The 17,803-nt window shown below is 39.4% G+C and overlaps 1 protein-coding gene across 3 annotated transcripts in view; it reads right to left on the bottom strand.

Moving 5' to 3' along the window:
• The window catches only part of LOC131426456 (putative lysozyme-like protein), a 182,552-nt gene that overhangs the window by 70,695 nt on the left and 94,054 nt on the right, over positions 1–17,803 (bottom strand). For all 3 annotated transcript variants that reach the window (XM_058589197.1, XM_058589199.1, XM_058589198.1), the window contains one exon: positions 7,241–7,489. In XM_058589197.1, the coding sequence (XP_058445180.1) occupies positions 7,241–7,489 (249 nt within the window). The remainder of the gene's footprint in view (positions 1–7,240; positions 7,490–17,803) is intronic.

Raw genomic sequence — 17,803 nt, 5'->3', positions numbered from 1 at the left:
GAACACATTCACAGTCACCAGTTGCGAGTTCTACGTTCCAAATTTCTAAAAGAATTGCCTGTTCTTAGTATTACTCCAAAAAGTATAGAAAAATTCAATAGAAATGGAACAGGCTCAATCCCAAAAAAAAGTATGGGATGACTGCTTCCATTGGTATGATCTAGCTTTAATTTCTACGTCATAACCAAAACCCATGATTCGTCACCAGTTATGACTACCCTGGAACAATTTTGGGTCGTCACGGAAAGAATCCAACAGCTTCTAGGCCATGTTAATACCATGAGGTTTTGGTCGGAATAGAGCTACAAATTTTAGTACGAATTTCACGGTGAGTCAATCGATATATTTAGGTTCTCAGCAATTTCTTTGACGGTGATTCGACGATTGACCAATGCTAGTTTCTTTATTTCATCAATGTTTTCATCTGTTGTAGACGTGCTCGAGCGTCCGAAACGCTCTTAATTTTATTCCCAAATTCAGGGATTGGATTTACTTCCTGAATTTGGTTTCAAAATTGATTTCTTAAATTCAGTTTCAAAATTGATTTCCAGAAATCAGAACCTGCATGTTGGAATCGAGCTCGGAACTTGAGTTCTGGAATTAGATCCTTTATCCAGGTTTGGAATTCAGAACTCAGTTCTAGAACTAAATACAGAACCTGAATTCTGAAAATTGATTTAGTACCAGAATGTAAGTTGTTCTTCACACAAAATTTAATACAAATTCTTCGATCCATTTTTACTAGATAGACGAAAATCGAAGACAAGGTAATACATGATAACGGGTCATGACTACAAACATAACGCCACCAAAAGATCTTGTCTTTTCCGTTTAGCTACCTGCAAGACGAAACGGAAACTATATTCTACTTAAAATTTGTTCGCTACGTTCGTCGATTTCAAATGTCAGGGCGATACTCGAACTGTGATTTCTCAGAGTCAACATTTCGAATCGTTTTAGTGTTCAAAACTTGAAGACTTCAATGAAAATTTGGTGTCAACTACTATTAGTATAAACTACTTTCTCGTCGTTTTGGTATAAACTACTTTTAAGTTGCGTTCGTCGGTTTCACATAACAGGACGGTATTACAAATTTTATTTCTCAGTCAACATTTTTTAATGTGCAAAATTAGAATAGTTTTCACTTTTAATGAAAACTCGAAGCTTTCGGTAAAAATTGAATTTCAACTACTTGCTATTACACTTACACTAGATTTATGAGTGTAGGGAAAAAGGCGGGTGGTAATGTCAGAGACATAACTGGATGTCGTGAATACGAAAACAACTGACATGTTACTTAACACTTCCGAATATCAATTAGTTGATCAATTGTATGAATTATGCAAGCATTCCCCTTTTCCACATTTTTCGCAAAAACAAAGAAGGCTTCACTTGATCTAGATTACTGTGAATTTCACACAGCGAAAAGTGCAAAAATCAAATCAAACAGTTCTAGATTTGCACTCAACAGAGGATATTTCCCTTCGATTTACGAACAACAAATCCTAATAGTTCCTTAGAAAACTGTTAGAGCCATTAGAACGGCTGATTTTGAGTAATGCTCTTCAGCGTGTCTTTTTCACCCATGCAAATGACTGGCAGCTGTGACGTAATCGCTCTTGTCGGAGGCAAAATTAGCTTTGCAAACGACACAGAATACATCTGCTCGCAGTGGCGATAGAATCCAAACTGATCCAATTTTTGATGAGAGGCTTGTTTTTACCTGATTTCGTTTGTAGCTTTTTCACTAATGGGTGGTCCTAACGACTATAAAAATAGCAGCATATAGAATTTTAATTTCGATATTTCATTTCGGATTTGCATTTCATTGAAAGAAACTATCCGGATGCTGTACGGGATTCATTCCTGCCTTTCAGAAGGACCAAATTGTATTAAACACTGTTCGGAACATTTTCTCGAACGATTTGTTGTACAGTAGCAGATATTTTGTTTTCTTCCTCAGAACGCGTTCTGATTAGCTGGTGTTGACATAAGATAGGTTTTTCAATAGTGTACTATTGAAACACTTCAATGCTTTTTCTTTACACGCTCAAGTTGAAAAATTTCGATTCTATTGGTAGTTAGATTACATAACACCTTTCACAGATCACTGAGCTATAAGCTTTAAAAATACAAGAAAGGCAAACGCGCCGTATGAATTATCCTCTTTGATACTCGTTTATACCAAACATTTCAGAAAAGTTAAATTTTAACGCGCCGTATGAATTATCCTCTTTGATACTCGTTTATACCAAACATTTCAGAAAAGTTAAATTTTGAATTATTTAAGATTATGTCACAAAATTAAAATTTTATCATAAAATTATGATCATATTTCCGATGGCATGTAGTAGAAATTATGTTGATTCGTTAGATACAACAAGAGATATTCACGATCAAAAACTTATCACTCTCTCAGAGGGTAAATTTTGAAAAGACACCCCATAGTAAAGTAAGTCGTATTCACGACAATATAGACATAGGTGCTTTTGTGACGGATTAGTACACACTTAAATTTTTTAACTGAGTCTCGGCAAAAAAATGCCGAGATTCGCACAGCCGAGTAATCAGCAATCATCTCGGCAAAAATAAAATTACTGAGCGTCTCGGCACCTTAAAATTTGTCAAACGTCAAATATTGCCGAAATCGTCAGCATAAGATTTACTGTTTGCTCAGTGAAACGTTCACTGAATATTCGGCAATCCAATAAAACGAAAAAATGAAAAAAATAAATTACCGAATCATCAGTAATTAAAAATCTAGTCAATTAATTTTGTTTGTAATTTCTCAACATTATAAACACGCCATTCAGGATCAAAAATTCATTTTATTAACACTTAAAGGAGGCTTACAAATTTGTTGCCAGTTGTGCTGAAAGCCTCTACCTGAAAACATGTAGCATAAAAAAAAGCGGCGTTTCCAGATGCGACCACCTTGAGTCGAGCTGGAAATATGAAAATAAAAATATATATTGATTTTTGGCTTACAAAAATGTTCAATATTTAATGATGCATATACGGTATTGTTACTTACTTTGATCTATTGCATTATTCCATGCATGGGGTTATTTTTTCGCTTATCCTCCAAAGTTTTGTCTCGAGGACGCTTTGAGCCCCGTGTTGGGTGCTTTTCCCTTATAATCGCGAGTGCTCTGATAAAGTCGCTTTTTATAAAGCGAAACATGTCACTATATTTATTCAATATTTTTACTTGTAAGTGGTTCCACGCTTCTTCGAAGATTATCCATTTTTTCACTCGAGAATTTCATCAGAAAATAATCGCACAATGCGTAGCGAAAATGTAACGTGGCAATAAATGACAGCTGTCGTGCTGAATCTCGGCAACAGCTAGCGCATATTCCGAAATCTCGGCAAACGTCTCTGCTGATGTCGGCATATCTGTTGTTTACTGATAAATTCAGCAAGCAATTATGCCAAATTTCGGCAAAGTGAAGCATTTTACCGAAATATCAGTGAATGCATTTAACGAAGTTCAGAAACATGCGTATTGATTACTGAGCAATCAGCAAATTTACGTGTTGCTGATCAGTTCCGGCATTTTATTATGCCGAGCTCAAGAAATGGTTTTAAGTGTGTAGTAGTAGTTATTATAAATGGTTCGTTTTCAAAACGATTTACGAAATTATGGAAAAAATGTTGGTGGTTTGGTTCCACATCAATAGTTTAAACCCTTGAAGATTTTCCTTGTAATTTTATATAGATAAATACTCTCGAGTTGAATATGTCTTACTTCACTATGGAGCGCCTTTTCAAATTTACCCTCTGGAAGAGTGATAAGGTTTTGATCGTGAATATCTCTTACTGTATCTAACGTATCAACAAAAATTTTTGCTCCATGCCATCGAAAATAAGCCCAAGAACTTTAGAATATGCCTTTAGCAGTGTGAGATAACTATAAACAACCAAAAATTGAGATATCAAACTTTTTGAAAGTTCATCACGCTTGAATCCCATTCGGAAGATGATTTTTTGGTGAGATACAAATCAATTCCGATGTTCAACTGGGCGAGAAAAATCATAGTTAACTTCAATGATTACATTAGATAGCTGAACTTAATAATTATTGCGTAGCTAAAAGCTGCCATCCACGCCAAGTGACTGAAAATGCAATTATTTCTTGTCGAAGGAAATCGATCTGTCGCTCGAATCGAAAAAATCGCCATTATTTTCGACAGAATTCAGTTCCTGAAGTTTGGCATATGCAATTTGGTTTTTCTAAAAACCTAATTTCGATCCCTGCGCTGCACAACGGTATAGATAAATTGAGTAAAAACTAGGCTCCGCAGTTTCATTCAAATGGATGTTTTTTGTCGTGAATACGACTTACTTTACTTTGGGGTGCCTTTTCAAAATTTACCCTCTGAGAGAGTGATAAGTTTTTGATCGTGAATATCTCTTGTTGCATTTAACGAATCAACATAATTTTTGCTACATGCCATCGGAAATATGATCACAATTTTAGGATAAAATATTCAGTTGTGTGACATAATCTTAAATAATTCAAAATTAAACTTTTCTGAAATGTTTGATATAAACGAGTATTAAAGAGAATAATTCATAAGGCGTTACCTTTCTCGTATTTTGAAAGCTCATAGCTCAGTGATCTGTGAAAGGATTTATATAATCTAACTACCAATAGAATCGAAATTTTTCAACTTAAACGTGTATAGCAACAGCATTGAAGTATTTCAATAGTACACTATTGAAAAACCTGTCTCATTTGACCCATGTTAACACCAGCCAATCAGAACGCGTTCTGAGGAAGAAAACAAAAGATCTGCTGCTGTACAACAAATCGTTCGAGGAAAATGATCCAAACAGTGTTTAATATCGTAGTGAGTTCCACAATTTGGTCCTTCTGAAAGGCAGAAATGAATCCCGTACAGCACCCTGATAGTTTCTTTCAATGAAATGCAAATCCGAAATGAAATAATCGACATTAAAATTCTATATGCAGCTATTTTTATAGCTGTTAGGACCGTCTATTAGTGAAAAAGTTACAAACGAAATCACTTAAAAAGAAACCTCGTAACAAAAATTGGTTTAGTTTGGATTCTATCGCCACTGCGAGCAGATGTATTGTGTGTCGTTTGCAAAGCTAGTTTCGCTTCCGACAAGAGCGATTACGTAACAGCTGCCAGTCATTTGCGTTGGTGAAAAAGTAACGGTGGAGAGCATTACACAAAATCAGCCCTTCTAATGGCTCTAAAAGTTTTCTAAAGAACTATTAGGATTTCTTCTTCGCAAATCGAAGGTAAATATCCTCAGTTTAGTGCAAATCTAGAACAGTTAAATTAGATTTGTGCACTTTCCGCTGTGTGAAATTCACAGTAATCGAGATCAAGTGAAGCCTTCTTTGTTTTTGCGAAAAATGTGAAAAAGGGGTAATGTTTGTTTAATTCATACAATTGATCAACTAATTGATATTCGGAAGTGTTAAGGAACATGTCAGTTGTTTTCGTATTCACGACATCCAGTTATGTCTCTGACATTACCCACCCGTCTTTTTTTTCAATTTCAAAGAAGTGTCCCGTTTCACTCCATAGGGTGACCGGTTTGGCACCGCAGCTACTGAAATTTTGGATTTTGGGATGGTCACTTCTTACGCGTCTTTTTTTCCGGAAACTGATGCATATTTTTTCACACCACAAATAGGAAATTGTAGCTGGAGGCTGAAATTACACAACGGTATAGATAACTTGGGTAAAATCTTAGTTGTAATGGATGCTTTTTTTCAATTTCTTAAAAATGTCCGGTCTTGCCCTACTCTCTTTCATTCAGAAGTGTGAGTGAAGTGTGTCAGTTTTATTCGTATCCACGTCATCCAGTTATGTCTCCGACATTACCCACCCGGCTTTTCAGTGTTTTTTCTCTTACGACAAATGAGTTGACGATTTTAATATAATATTGGAAATAATGATAATGACGATTTAAAAAAAATTGAATAAGTTGGAATTAAAGAATTTTCACCCTCAATAGAATATTTACTGTAACTGCTGAGAAAGGATCAACACCGGCTTGAACAGTAATTACTGCTCTTTGGTAAAATCTGGTGCACAAATTTCTAAATTTTTCTTTCATTTTCTATTTCAATTTTCTATTTTTGGATGCGATACTCCAGAAGGTGCGATGCTCCTTTGCTCGGTTCGATCGGGTGCTGGCTTCATTCTTTATTTTTTCTTTTAAAGTTTTATTTCTAATCATTATCGTAGTGCTTTTCATCCATACATCGACGGCGTACGTAAACTTCTGTTTTTAAGAATGTTTGCCGAAACAAGCTGCAATAAAAATAGTTTGAATTAAAACTAGAATATGAAATGTACGTGAAGGATTATATTACCATGTTATGTTAAATTGCAAATTTACTTTTGAACTTGGAGAACGTTCCTCATTTAATTGAGCAAATTTTATAGCTACTAATAAGATGGTTTGAGTAGAAAAATACAGCTCCAAACAAACTTTGTGAGTTTTTCCACCATCCCCAAACCGTCAGTGAAGTCTCATCATTTGTGGGCAAAATATTTCACACTCAAATTTTCGCTTCTCGTGAAAGCCGCAGTGCGGCTATCTAAACAAGACACACAAATTATGCTGTTCCGGTGCAACAATTTAAAACTATTTCTCTTCACCGGCTGTTGGATGGAATCGCAGCACGTATTCTTTCCGCATCAGGCACACATATGGCAACACACAGACAAAGCTATGCCTAGACAGAGAGAGAGAGTAGTTAATTGTTGAACGGAATCCAGCCCCGGTTAACCCTGCCCACTGCAGCCGTCAGCTTTCCCTTCGAACCACGAAGGCCCTGTGAGCACTGAACCGCGATGGCATTACTTGATTCCGATGGTAAAAGATTTTGTTTTTCTTCATAAACCGTGGCGATCCACAGAAACAACAGCCATGGCTCAATCGGTGGCTCGTTGATCGAGCCGAGATCACTTCTTTGCCGGGCCGAGAAATGTTAGACCGGTGGGAAAACCACAACGCGACGCGATCCGACGCCGGCGTGAGTTCAAATTTCCTGATCTTCAACGGGGAAACAATCGGCCACTTGAAAGTTCATTTCCCTTTCCCTCCGGCTCCGGGGTCCGAGTCCGGTTTTGTTGTTTCGAAAGGAAATACGTGCGCAGATAGCCGTCGTGCTTTAATCCGATGCGATCGGGATCGAAAATCTGACAGTGACTATTGAGTTATTTGACATTTTGAGCTCGGTACTTACTCTTCCTGCAGCTCGATTCCGCTATCATCAAGGCCTACTAGACTGCTGTCCTGCTGTTGCTGTGGATGGTGATGATAGTGAGGAAAATGGTGATGATGATGATGATGGACCGTGTTGACAGTTGTCCCGGCACCGGCCAGCACCGCCGGAGAATGGAAAAATTCCCGCTCGGCATGCTCCGGCAGCGGGGTCGGTGTTTCGAAGACCAGCGTTTCCACCATCGAACCCTTGGATGAACCGAATGAGACCCTGGAAAACAAAAATAATAGAGTTGAATAGGAGGTTTTAGTTTGTATTGCAGTGAAATATGTTGGAACATTATTACAGATGACAAACGAAATTGAAATGTCAAAAGTTGACGAAAAACAAATTGCGTTTGTCGTCTACCCTTTGAAACATGCAAAGATACAATTAAACCTGCCGAAGCCAGTCATTTCATTCGCTTTCTACTTTGCCCGCTATCCGAAATCTACGTGCGGTAATTTCGGAACTTTTGAAAGTATATGATGTCGGGCACGGTCACGAAAGATGAACTCGCACATTTAGGGCACACGTCGTCGTTACTTCGGCTGTTGCTGCTCTCCATACCCGGTGATGAAGGTTAGACTGGGCCACACGAAAAAAAAAGATTCACTGATTTCGAACTAGGAAATGGCGAGTTCGAAACAAACGAAATTAGTACAAATCCATAAAATTTCAGTCTGATTCAGATTCTACTAAGACACTCAATCGAAAAAAAAACATATTTTTGTGAACCAGTCATGTAACGGGGCAACGTTGATGACGTAGAAGGGGCCGATTCCAAATTTCACACACAACCCCGCACCGGATGCCGAGAGGGTCAATGCGTGAAACTGCGTGATTCGAAAAGACTGCTCGTTTGAAGTTCAAATCCCCATCTTAGGTTTTAACGCTCTAACCGCCCAAAGGGCTGGGCTGAAGTAAGGCGAAAGCTTGAGAGACGTTTCAATTAAGCCGTGATGGATGATAGGATAGTGAACAGTACCCGGCAATGCCATTGGCACAACCAACCAGCGGGTTTGTTTACAACTACAGATTTTCATCGTTTCTTTTCTTTTTTTTTGCTGTTGCTTCTATAAGTTGAGCAACTTGCACCTGTTGGGCGTTACGTCAACAACGAAATTTCGGTGGGGAGAAAGAAAACAGATGTACTGCTTGCTTTTCGTGGCATTTTGCGATGAGAATTTTAACGTTCTCGTAGTCGATAATATAAAAGGTATGGAACGACTTTGACAGGCGCAATGTTGCAAGCTCTGCTCTGGTTTTAAAGCGTACGCCTACTTCGATGTCATAAATCAGCGCAGCAATCATTCACGATCGACATAGTGAAGATCAAACGCAGAGTATATTGCATCACATTACACGTGTGCACATTTATTTACGTTACTTCATCAATCGACTTCCTCAATCTTATAGCTTTGAAAGACTTTGAATTGAAAAGTAACGTTTTCTGACGAAAACTCTACACAAAAATTGGAAAACGAAATAACAGAGATCAGAAAATAGAAACTGTTAACTAACGTTACGAAGAGGGATATAAAATCAGACAAAAAATTGTAAAACTATTGTCAGAATGTATGACTTCACTGTCAAACGTCGGAGTAGAAACTGAATTTGAAACTTTTCTTGCCAAAATTTTAGGCTTTATTGAGAAAAAAAAGCGGGCACGGGTAATGTCAGAGTCATAACCGAAATGGCGTGAATACGAAAAAAAAAACTGCGACGTTTCCTTTTTCAGTGTAGATTTGTTAATATCAAATTTGGATCAGAGTCATTTCGCCGAAAGCCGTTCCGTCGAAAGGGTCAATTTGCCGAATCAATATCGCATTGGAATTGATTTAATATAATGGCAAATGAAAGATAAAAATGTTTGTTGACCTAACCTAAAGACTGTCCCAGAAAGTATGGGCGCAACCAAAATCCGCTGCCATTTCGCAATGGTTCAGAATCTGTCAATATTTATGGCTGCGTCCTGTTGTTTACACTCTTCTCTAACCACTTGTGCAGTTGTTTATTCGTTTTCATTAGTTTGTTTCGAAATGCGTGGACTTTCAGTAGAACAACGTCGAAAAATTGTGGTGCACAGAACGCGGACTGTCACTGAGAAAAATAGCAAAAGTGGAAGGAGTAAGTGAAAAAGCCGTGCGAAATGCAATCAGGAAGTTCGGTGAGGATGAACCGAAAATGGATCGAAAAAATGGTCCTGCTAACGCTCAGTTGGATAAACGTATAATGAAGGCGTTCGAGCAAAAGAAAGAGGTTTCAGTTCGGGATGTGGCCAAAAAAGTGGGCACTTCGAAGTCAAATGTTCTTTGTGCTAAAGAACGTTTGAATCTTCGAACCTATAAGAAGCAGAAACAACCAAAACGTAGACCGAAATAAGAAGCATCGAGCAGGCCGAGGGTTCGAAAGCTGTACAATACGATTCTTGCTGGAAATTTGAACTGCATAATCATGGACGACGAAACCTACGTGAAACTCGATTACAAATCCTTGCCGGGACCACAATATTATACGATGCGAGAAGAGCAAGTGTTAAACCAGTCCGAGACATCGATTGAAGTCGAAAAATTTGGTAAGAAAGCTATGGTCTGGCAAGCAATTTGTAGCTGCGGTAAGATTCCGAAACCCTTCATCACCACTGCTTCAATGAACAGCGAAATATACATCAAGGAAAGTTTACAAAAACGACTTCTACCCATGATTCGAAGCCACAAGGATCCTGTTGTCTTCTGGCCAGATCTTGCTTCTTGCCACTACTCGAAATCAACGGTAGAATGGTATACTACCAAAAATGTCTGTCACATCTTAAGATACGTTCGCAAGAAGGTGCGCCAGTTAGTCTACAATGGCTAAGTAGCAAATGTTGAGAATAATATTCTGTTGTTGTAGTCTAATATTATCAGTATACCGAATAAAATTTGAATATCTAACACTTCAATTATTTACAGCGAAATCAAAGTGCGTCCATACTTTCTGGGACAGTCTTTAACATTAGCAAAGTCAAAGTCTTGGCATTACATTCCTTTTGTGAAATTTGGCCATTCTGTTTCAACAGACTTCGCAGACGATTTTTAGCGTACAGAATCATTGCATGGCTAGTACTATGCATCCTACTGACACTAAGAATCCTTCCAGGTCGGGGCTCGAACATACGACAACTGACTTGTACGCCCATGCTTTGAACCGCCAACCCGGGACGATTTTAACATTAAGTCATTACAAATGAAATTTTCCGTCATTTGAAGAATTAGGTCTGTATAGATTACATCATGTGAGGGATTAAGTCACCTGTAAAATTTAATTTTTCGTGTGTATATTTTTAGATGCTGTTTTGAGCGTAACTATCATACTTTGCAGAAAGGTGGGGTATTTTTCCATGCATGAAGTGACCGAAGCATAAATGCTACTGAATGAAATTCCGGGGTGAGAAGCAACGATCAAAACCGATCGGTCGTGTTAGATGAATCAAAAGGATGACATCATTATGCTACGCTGTGATTGGCTTGTGAAAACAAAGGGTGAATTCAAATCGACTATTCAATGGCCTATTATTGAAATACTTAAACAACGTTTTAGTATTTTAAAGGTAGAATGTCTCCGAATCGATTGGTAGTTAAATTATATGAATCCATCAACAAATGACTAAGTTATAGGCGTTCAAAATTATGACAGAAAAATGGCACGCGAATAGTTGACAGTTGACACCCGGCCCCGTATAATAACGAGTAAGGCATCTTTAATGCAAAAAAAAACACACAAAAACAAAATTTCTTCATTGCAAATAGAAATAACTTTACGTCTGCTTAGCGGTTTAAATTGAACTGTTTAAGTTCGTAGTAAGCAGTTCAATTTGAACTGCCCTGCACTGACGAGTCTAAGACGAAACGTAAAGATAGTGAAATTGGTTATGTGACCTAGCACAAAATAAGGTTAACCCCTAGATGACAATAACCAATGTTAATTTAGTTCGGTGCGGACTTTTAAAATCAACAAAAAATGTCGTGATTCTGAGTCAATTATTAACAAAAACATTAACCAACCAATTCGTCTAACTATCTGAAGCATTTAACAAAACGAGCTTAAACTTTCAACAGAATAATCAAAATTCTCATAAAAAGTTTTAGGTTTGGAAAGCAATTTGTTACTACGGACTGGACAGTGTATCTCAGGTGACCGTGAATCAGGCGAATGTTGCTAAAATGCTGAAATTAGCTACTTTGAGAACCTTTTCCGATACGACATAATTCCATCAAGATAGATGAATGCAATGTGAATAATAATAGCAAACTTACACCTTGCTAGAAGGAATTTGAAGGTACGAGAAGGTTGTGAAATAAGTGTGACAAAAACAGGCAGACACAGGAAGTAAAACCGAAACATTGGACTCATATTTCGGGCACCCTTATCAGATAAGAATGGCAAACTACTTCTTCGTTAAACATTATTTACTCAAACGTTTGCACAAATGTCTAGAACTGTTTGTTTGAATAAGACGAATCGAACGGAAATAATTTCGTAGCGGAATTTGACATTGCAAAGCGAAACAACACACACGTTAAAAAACGTTGATAAAACACACCGTAAAAACTACCAATTCGGCTAAAAAAAATAACTTCAAGGCCAAAAACCCCCACCATAGCTACTCTTCATAAATTGCTACCGGCCAGTAAGTAAGTAGTTTCAGATAACAACGTTGGCTTTTAATAACTACAAATCGCTCCCTTCCAAGCTTCAATTTTCCATTCAGTAAATGAGTTATTGTTATTAGCTTTTTCAATTAACTTCTGGTGTTTGATGTGCTTGCATGGTTTATTCGTGTCGTCTCATTATAGGCTGATGTTGACGGAAACAGGAGAGAGTGAAACAGAAAACAGAACTGTGAAGAAGTGTAATTTCGAGAAGAGCTCGTCTACTTTCGGCCGGACTGCCTGACTGCTGCCTGTTTGCTATCAACCATTGCATTACCAGACGGATCTATTAATTAAATGAACGAACCAAGATTAATGGATATTAGTCAGCGAATGATATTTGGCTTCAGAAAATAGCGACTAAAAGAATGCCCTAACCGAATGAGCTGATAAAAACTGGCAGTATCGTTTTTTTTGTTGTTGCTGCTGTAAATCGACCATAAACCGTCGTCTATAAACCGACCGATATGCGATTACACACGCCTACACACACTACCATTCATTCAACAACAAAAAAACATCAAAACGTGCAAAATTAATTGGTAAACTACGGATAGTACAGTTCAGTTGTTGTACGGAACGATAGTCGAAATATAGGCCGAGTCACGAATACAACAAACAAATGATGCCATTCGCTATCCCCTCGCCGTTGTAGGCCTTTGTCTCTGCCATTGAAACAGCTGTGGATGAAACCGTTTCGTAAAAGCTGTGCCAACTAGATCAACTAGAGTTTTAACCCTTTCGAAGGGCCCATTGTCACACGGAATCGCTTTGACGGATCGAATTTACAAGCTTTGTTATCTTGACTCGAATAATGAAAAAACCTTAGCAACTATAAAATTCTAGTGATGAATCAGAATCTTTTTGCGCTATCTAATCTATGTCGGCTAGCATTGAATGAAACAATGAACGAATGTGACAGTTTGGTTGTTCCATTTTAAATTGAATAAAAGGGGTCTCGCATTTGGTTTCGAAATTCGCGACTGTTTTTTCGCCTAACGACGACGGAAAACAGCTCAAATTATAGTTTTTCGTTACCCGGTTGGAAGCAACCATCACTTGCTTACTGCTAGGCGTTTCACATTTTCAGTTAAAAGAAAAACTTGGAGAAGGTAACGTCAGAGACATAGCCGCAAGGTTGACGTAGGACTGCATTCGAGTTGTATTTTGTAGTCCTGAAAACGAACATTCGGTTTCGGAAGATTGCGTTTGTCTTCTAGAAATAAGAGCAACAGTTCAAGACAGTTTTCTAAATAAGTTCTTTATGTTACTTTTGGGGCCCTGAAAAGGGCCGTTAGAGGTTTCGGAGTCTTGATAATGAGTATTTGGTTACGGATGATTACGTTTGTATTCCAGGAAGTAGGGCGCCATTCCAAGTCATTTGTAAGTTTGAGTCTTGACCTACAAGAAATCATTACACAAACATAACACATTCGTAACCGAATGTTCGAAGTGAGCACACGCGTTTTTTTAACAATCGACATCGGTAAGACGAAGGTGCCTATCACAGCAGAGGCTGTAGTATAGGCATTAAATAAAAGTGATAAAAAGTAGCATCCCCGCAAGTGAGTTCTGTCTGTGCACCGGTTTTGTATCGGTATCAACAGTAGACGCTATTGTGCTATCCTCGGGCAGCAGTTATTTCTATTGTTTGCTACCCGCATCGCAGCAGCCAAATCCTGAGTCAAGGTCACGCTGAAGCACAACGAAGGAGTGAAGGAGCAACTCACCTAACAGCTTACCGTGACATACTGTTAAGTATTTTCTCAAACTTTTTCTTTCAACTTTTACTATTCATATATTTTCTTTTCATTTTATTTCTTTCTTTCTCATTTCAAGTGCGGGAGACTTCTTTACTTCCGCACTTTAAATATGAATATTGATGACAGTGGGGGTGTCTCGGAGGAGGGCGAAGCTGAACGAATGAACGAAGAACATTTAGAGGCTGAGTTTGCTTCCGAGATGCCATCTACCCCTCCTATACCATCTCCCCCTCCGATACCATCACCCTCTCCAATGCCATCTCCCTCTCCGATGCCTCCATCTCCCTCTAAGATATTGCCTGCTCGCCAAAAAGTTTACCAAGACGATGGCTCGGGGGGTCCGTGGGTGGTATACTTCCGGCCCAAATTAAAGTCTCTCAGAGTTTTAAATATTGCTCGGGACCTGGAAAAACATTACTCGGCAATAAAAACAATAGATAAGGTTTCGCCAAACAAGTTACGCGTTGTTGTGTCCGACCTGAAGCAAGCAAACGGGATTGCTACCAGCGAGTTGTTCACGAAGGAGTACCGCGTGTACGTCCCGTCTCATGTGGTGGAGATCGACGGTGTGGTCCGTGACGAAAGTCTGACAATCGAAGATCTGATGAAGGACGGGGTAGGCCGTTTCAAAAACCCCGACCTTCAACCAGTGAAAATTTTGGAGTGCAAGCAATTGCACTCCAAATCGATAGATGGTAAATTTTACCAATCGGACTCATTTCGCGTGACTTTTGCCGGATCTGCACTTCCAAATTATTTGGTAGTGAGTGGAGTTCGTCTACCTGTTCGGCTGTATGTACCGCGGGTAATGCATTGTACAAGCTGCAAACAGCTAGGTCATACGGCAACCTATTGTTGCAACAAACTGCGATGCGGCAAATGCGGAGAGGCCCATGAGGACGATCTCTGCAGAAGAGCAGTGGAAAAGTGTTGCTACTGCGGGGAGAATCCTCATGATCTTTCGGTGTGCCCTACGTACATACAGCGTGCGGAGAAATTGAAGCGATCCGTGAAAGAACGTTCCAAACGTTCTTATGCGGAAATCTTAAAAAGAACCACTCCATCGACCCCTGAGAACCCGTTTGCAATCTTGCCAGTTGAAGAGGATACCTCTGACGATCCAGGCGAAGGACCTTCCTACACACAGGTTGAAGGAAGCAGGAAAAGACAAAATCTGGCTTCTCCCAAGCTTCCTCGTAAAGGCCTCAGACTGTCCTCTTCGTCACAAAAGAACCAAACGGAAACAAAAAGTGCTGACTCAAAACCGAAGCAAACACCTCCTGGGTTCAAAAAACTTAGGGATGATAAGGAGTACCCAGCACTTCCTGGGGCATCAAAAAACCCGAATGATCCCAAAGCACAACCAGAAAATCCAACAAACGCTGGATTATTGAAATTTTCTGATATCGTGGACTGGATATTAACAGCCTTCAATATTACTGATCCTCTGAAAAGCTTCCTAACTGCTCTACTGCCAACAGTAAGGACATTTTTAAAACAGTTGACTGAACAATGGCCCCTCCTTGCAGCGATCGTATCTTTTGATGGATAATTTACCACTGAGAATCGAAGATATGATCATTGTGCTTCAGTGGAATTGCAGAAGTATCATCCCAAAACTTGATTCTTTCAAACACTTAATACATACTCATAATTGCGATGTATTCTCCTTGAGTGAAACTTGGCTTACTTCTAACATCAACCTCGACTTCCATAATTTTAACATAATCCGCCTGGACCGAGAAGACTCTTATGAAGGGGTACTTTTAGGGATTAAAAAGTGCTATTCATTTTATCGTATTAACCTCCCCTCGACACCGGGAATTGAAGTTGTTGCTTGCCAAATTAATATTAAAGGCAAAGATCTATGTATAGCTTCTATCTACATTCCTCCCAGAGTCTCGATAGGGCATCGTCGGCTTGCAGACATCATAGAACTTCTTCCTTCACCGCGGCTGGTTTTAGGGGACTTTAACTCGCATGGTACAGGATGGGGCTGCTTATATGATGATAATCGTTCTTCGTTAATCCAAGATCTGTGTGACAACTTCAATTTGACAATTCTAAACACGGGAGAAATGACACGGAACCCTAGACCGCCAGCACAACCAAGTGCGCTGGATTTATCCCTTTGCTCGACTTCGCTACAGTTAGATTGCAAGTGGAAGGTAATCTGTGATCCTCACGGTAGCGATCACTTGCCGATCATAGTTTCTATCACCAACCGTGGAAGACCATCGGAAACAATCAATGTTTCGTACGATTTCACACGAAACATTGATTGGAAACGTTACGCGAGCTCGATATCTGAGAAACTAGAAACATCACAGGAGCTTCCTCCGGAGGAAGAGTATACATTTTTGGCTGGCTTGATTCTTGACACCGCAATTCAAGCTCAGACGAAACGAGTACCTAGCGCGCAAACTAGTATGCGTTCTCCCAACCCATTGTGGGACAAAGAGTGCTCAGAGCTGAAAACGAAAAAAGCTTCAGCCTTCATCTCGTTTAGAAAGAACGGAACTCCAGATAATTATCGGAAATACGCGGCGTTAGAATTTCAAATGAAAAGTCTTATTAAAGCTAAGAAACGCGGTTACTGGCGAAGGTTTGTTGACGGATTAACGAGAGAAACAGCAATGAGCACTCTTTGGAATACGGCCCGTCGCATGCGCAATCGAAATCACGCGAACGAAAGCGAGGAATATTCTAACCGCTGGATATTTGATTTCGCTAAGAAAGTATGTCCTGATTCTGTTCCGGAACAGAAGATATCCCGCGTCGCGACATTGAATACAAACGAAACACCGTTTTCGATGGTAGAGTTCTCACTTGCGCTCTTGTCGTGTAACAATAGAGCCCCGGGGTTAGACAGAATTAAATTCAACTTGTTGAAAAATCTGCCCGACTCTGCCAAAAGGCGCTTGCTGAATTTATTCAACAAGTTCCTCGAGGGTAATATTGTCCCACACGAATGGAGAGAAGTGAGAGTTATTACTATTCAAAAACCTGGAAAACCAGCCTCCGATCACAATTCGTATCGGCCGATTGCTATGCTTTCCTGTATTCGGAAATTGTTGGAGAAAATTATTCTCTTCCGTCTAGACAATTGGGTCGAAACAAATGGATTGCTTTCAGGTACACAATTTGGGTTCCGCAGGGGCAAAGGAACGAACGATTGTCTAGCGTTGCTCTCAACAGAAATTCAAATGGCATTTGCTCGTAAAGAACAAATGGCATCAGTTTTCCTCGACATCAAGGGGGCATTCGATTCAGTTTCCATTAACGTTCTATCTGAGAAGTTGCATCAGCATGGTCTTTCACCAGTTTTGAACAACTTTTTATATAATCTATTGTCCGAGAAACACATGCATTTTGAGCATGGTGATTTGACGACAAAGCGATTCAGTTACATGGGTCTTCCTCAGGGCTCATGCTTAAGCCCCCTTTTATACAACTTTTACGTAAATAACATTGATGAATGTATCAACACATCTTGCACGCTAAGACAACTTGCCGACGACAGTGTTGTGTCTATTATAGGACCCAAAGCTGCCGATCTCCAAGGACCATTGCAAGATACCCTCGACAACTTGTCGACATGGGCTTTTCAAATGGGTATCGAGTTCTCTACGGAGAAAACTGAGCTGGTTGTATTTTCAAGGAAGCGAGAACCTGCGCAATTACAGCTTCAACTAGGGGGTGAAACCATAGCTCAGGTTTTCACATTTAAATATCTCGGGGTCTGGTTCGATTCCAAAGGTACCTGGGGATGTCACATTAGGTATTTGAAACGAAAATGCCTACATAGAATCAATTTCCTTCGTACAATAACCGGAACTTGGTGGGGCTCTCACCCAGGAGACCTGATCAGGTTGTACAAAACGACGATATTGTCAGTAATGGAATATGGATGTTTCTGTTTCCGCTCCGCTACGAATATTCATTTCATTAAACTGGAAAGAATTCAGTATCGTTGTTTACGTATTGCCTTGGGTTGCATGCAATCAACCCATACGATGAGTCTTGAAGTGCTGGCGGGCGTCTTACCGTTGAAAAACAGGTTCTGGGATCTCTCATATCGACTGCTA

The sequence above is a fragment of the Malaya genurostris genome, chromosome 1 (genome assembly GCF_030247185.1).
Source record: "Malaya genurostris strain Urasoe2022 chromosome 1, Malgen_1.1, whole genome shotgun sequence".
Lineage (NCBI taxonomy): Eukaryota > Metazoa > Arthropoda > Insecta > Diptera > Culicidae > Malaya > Malaya genurostris.
This window is presented reverse-complemented; position numbering and strand designations above follow the sequence as displayed.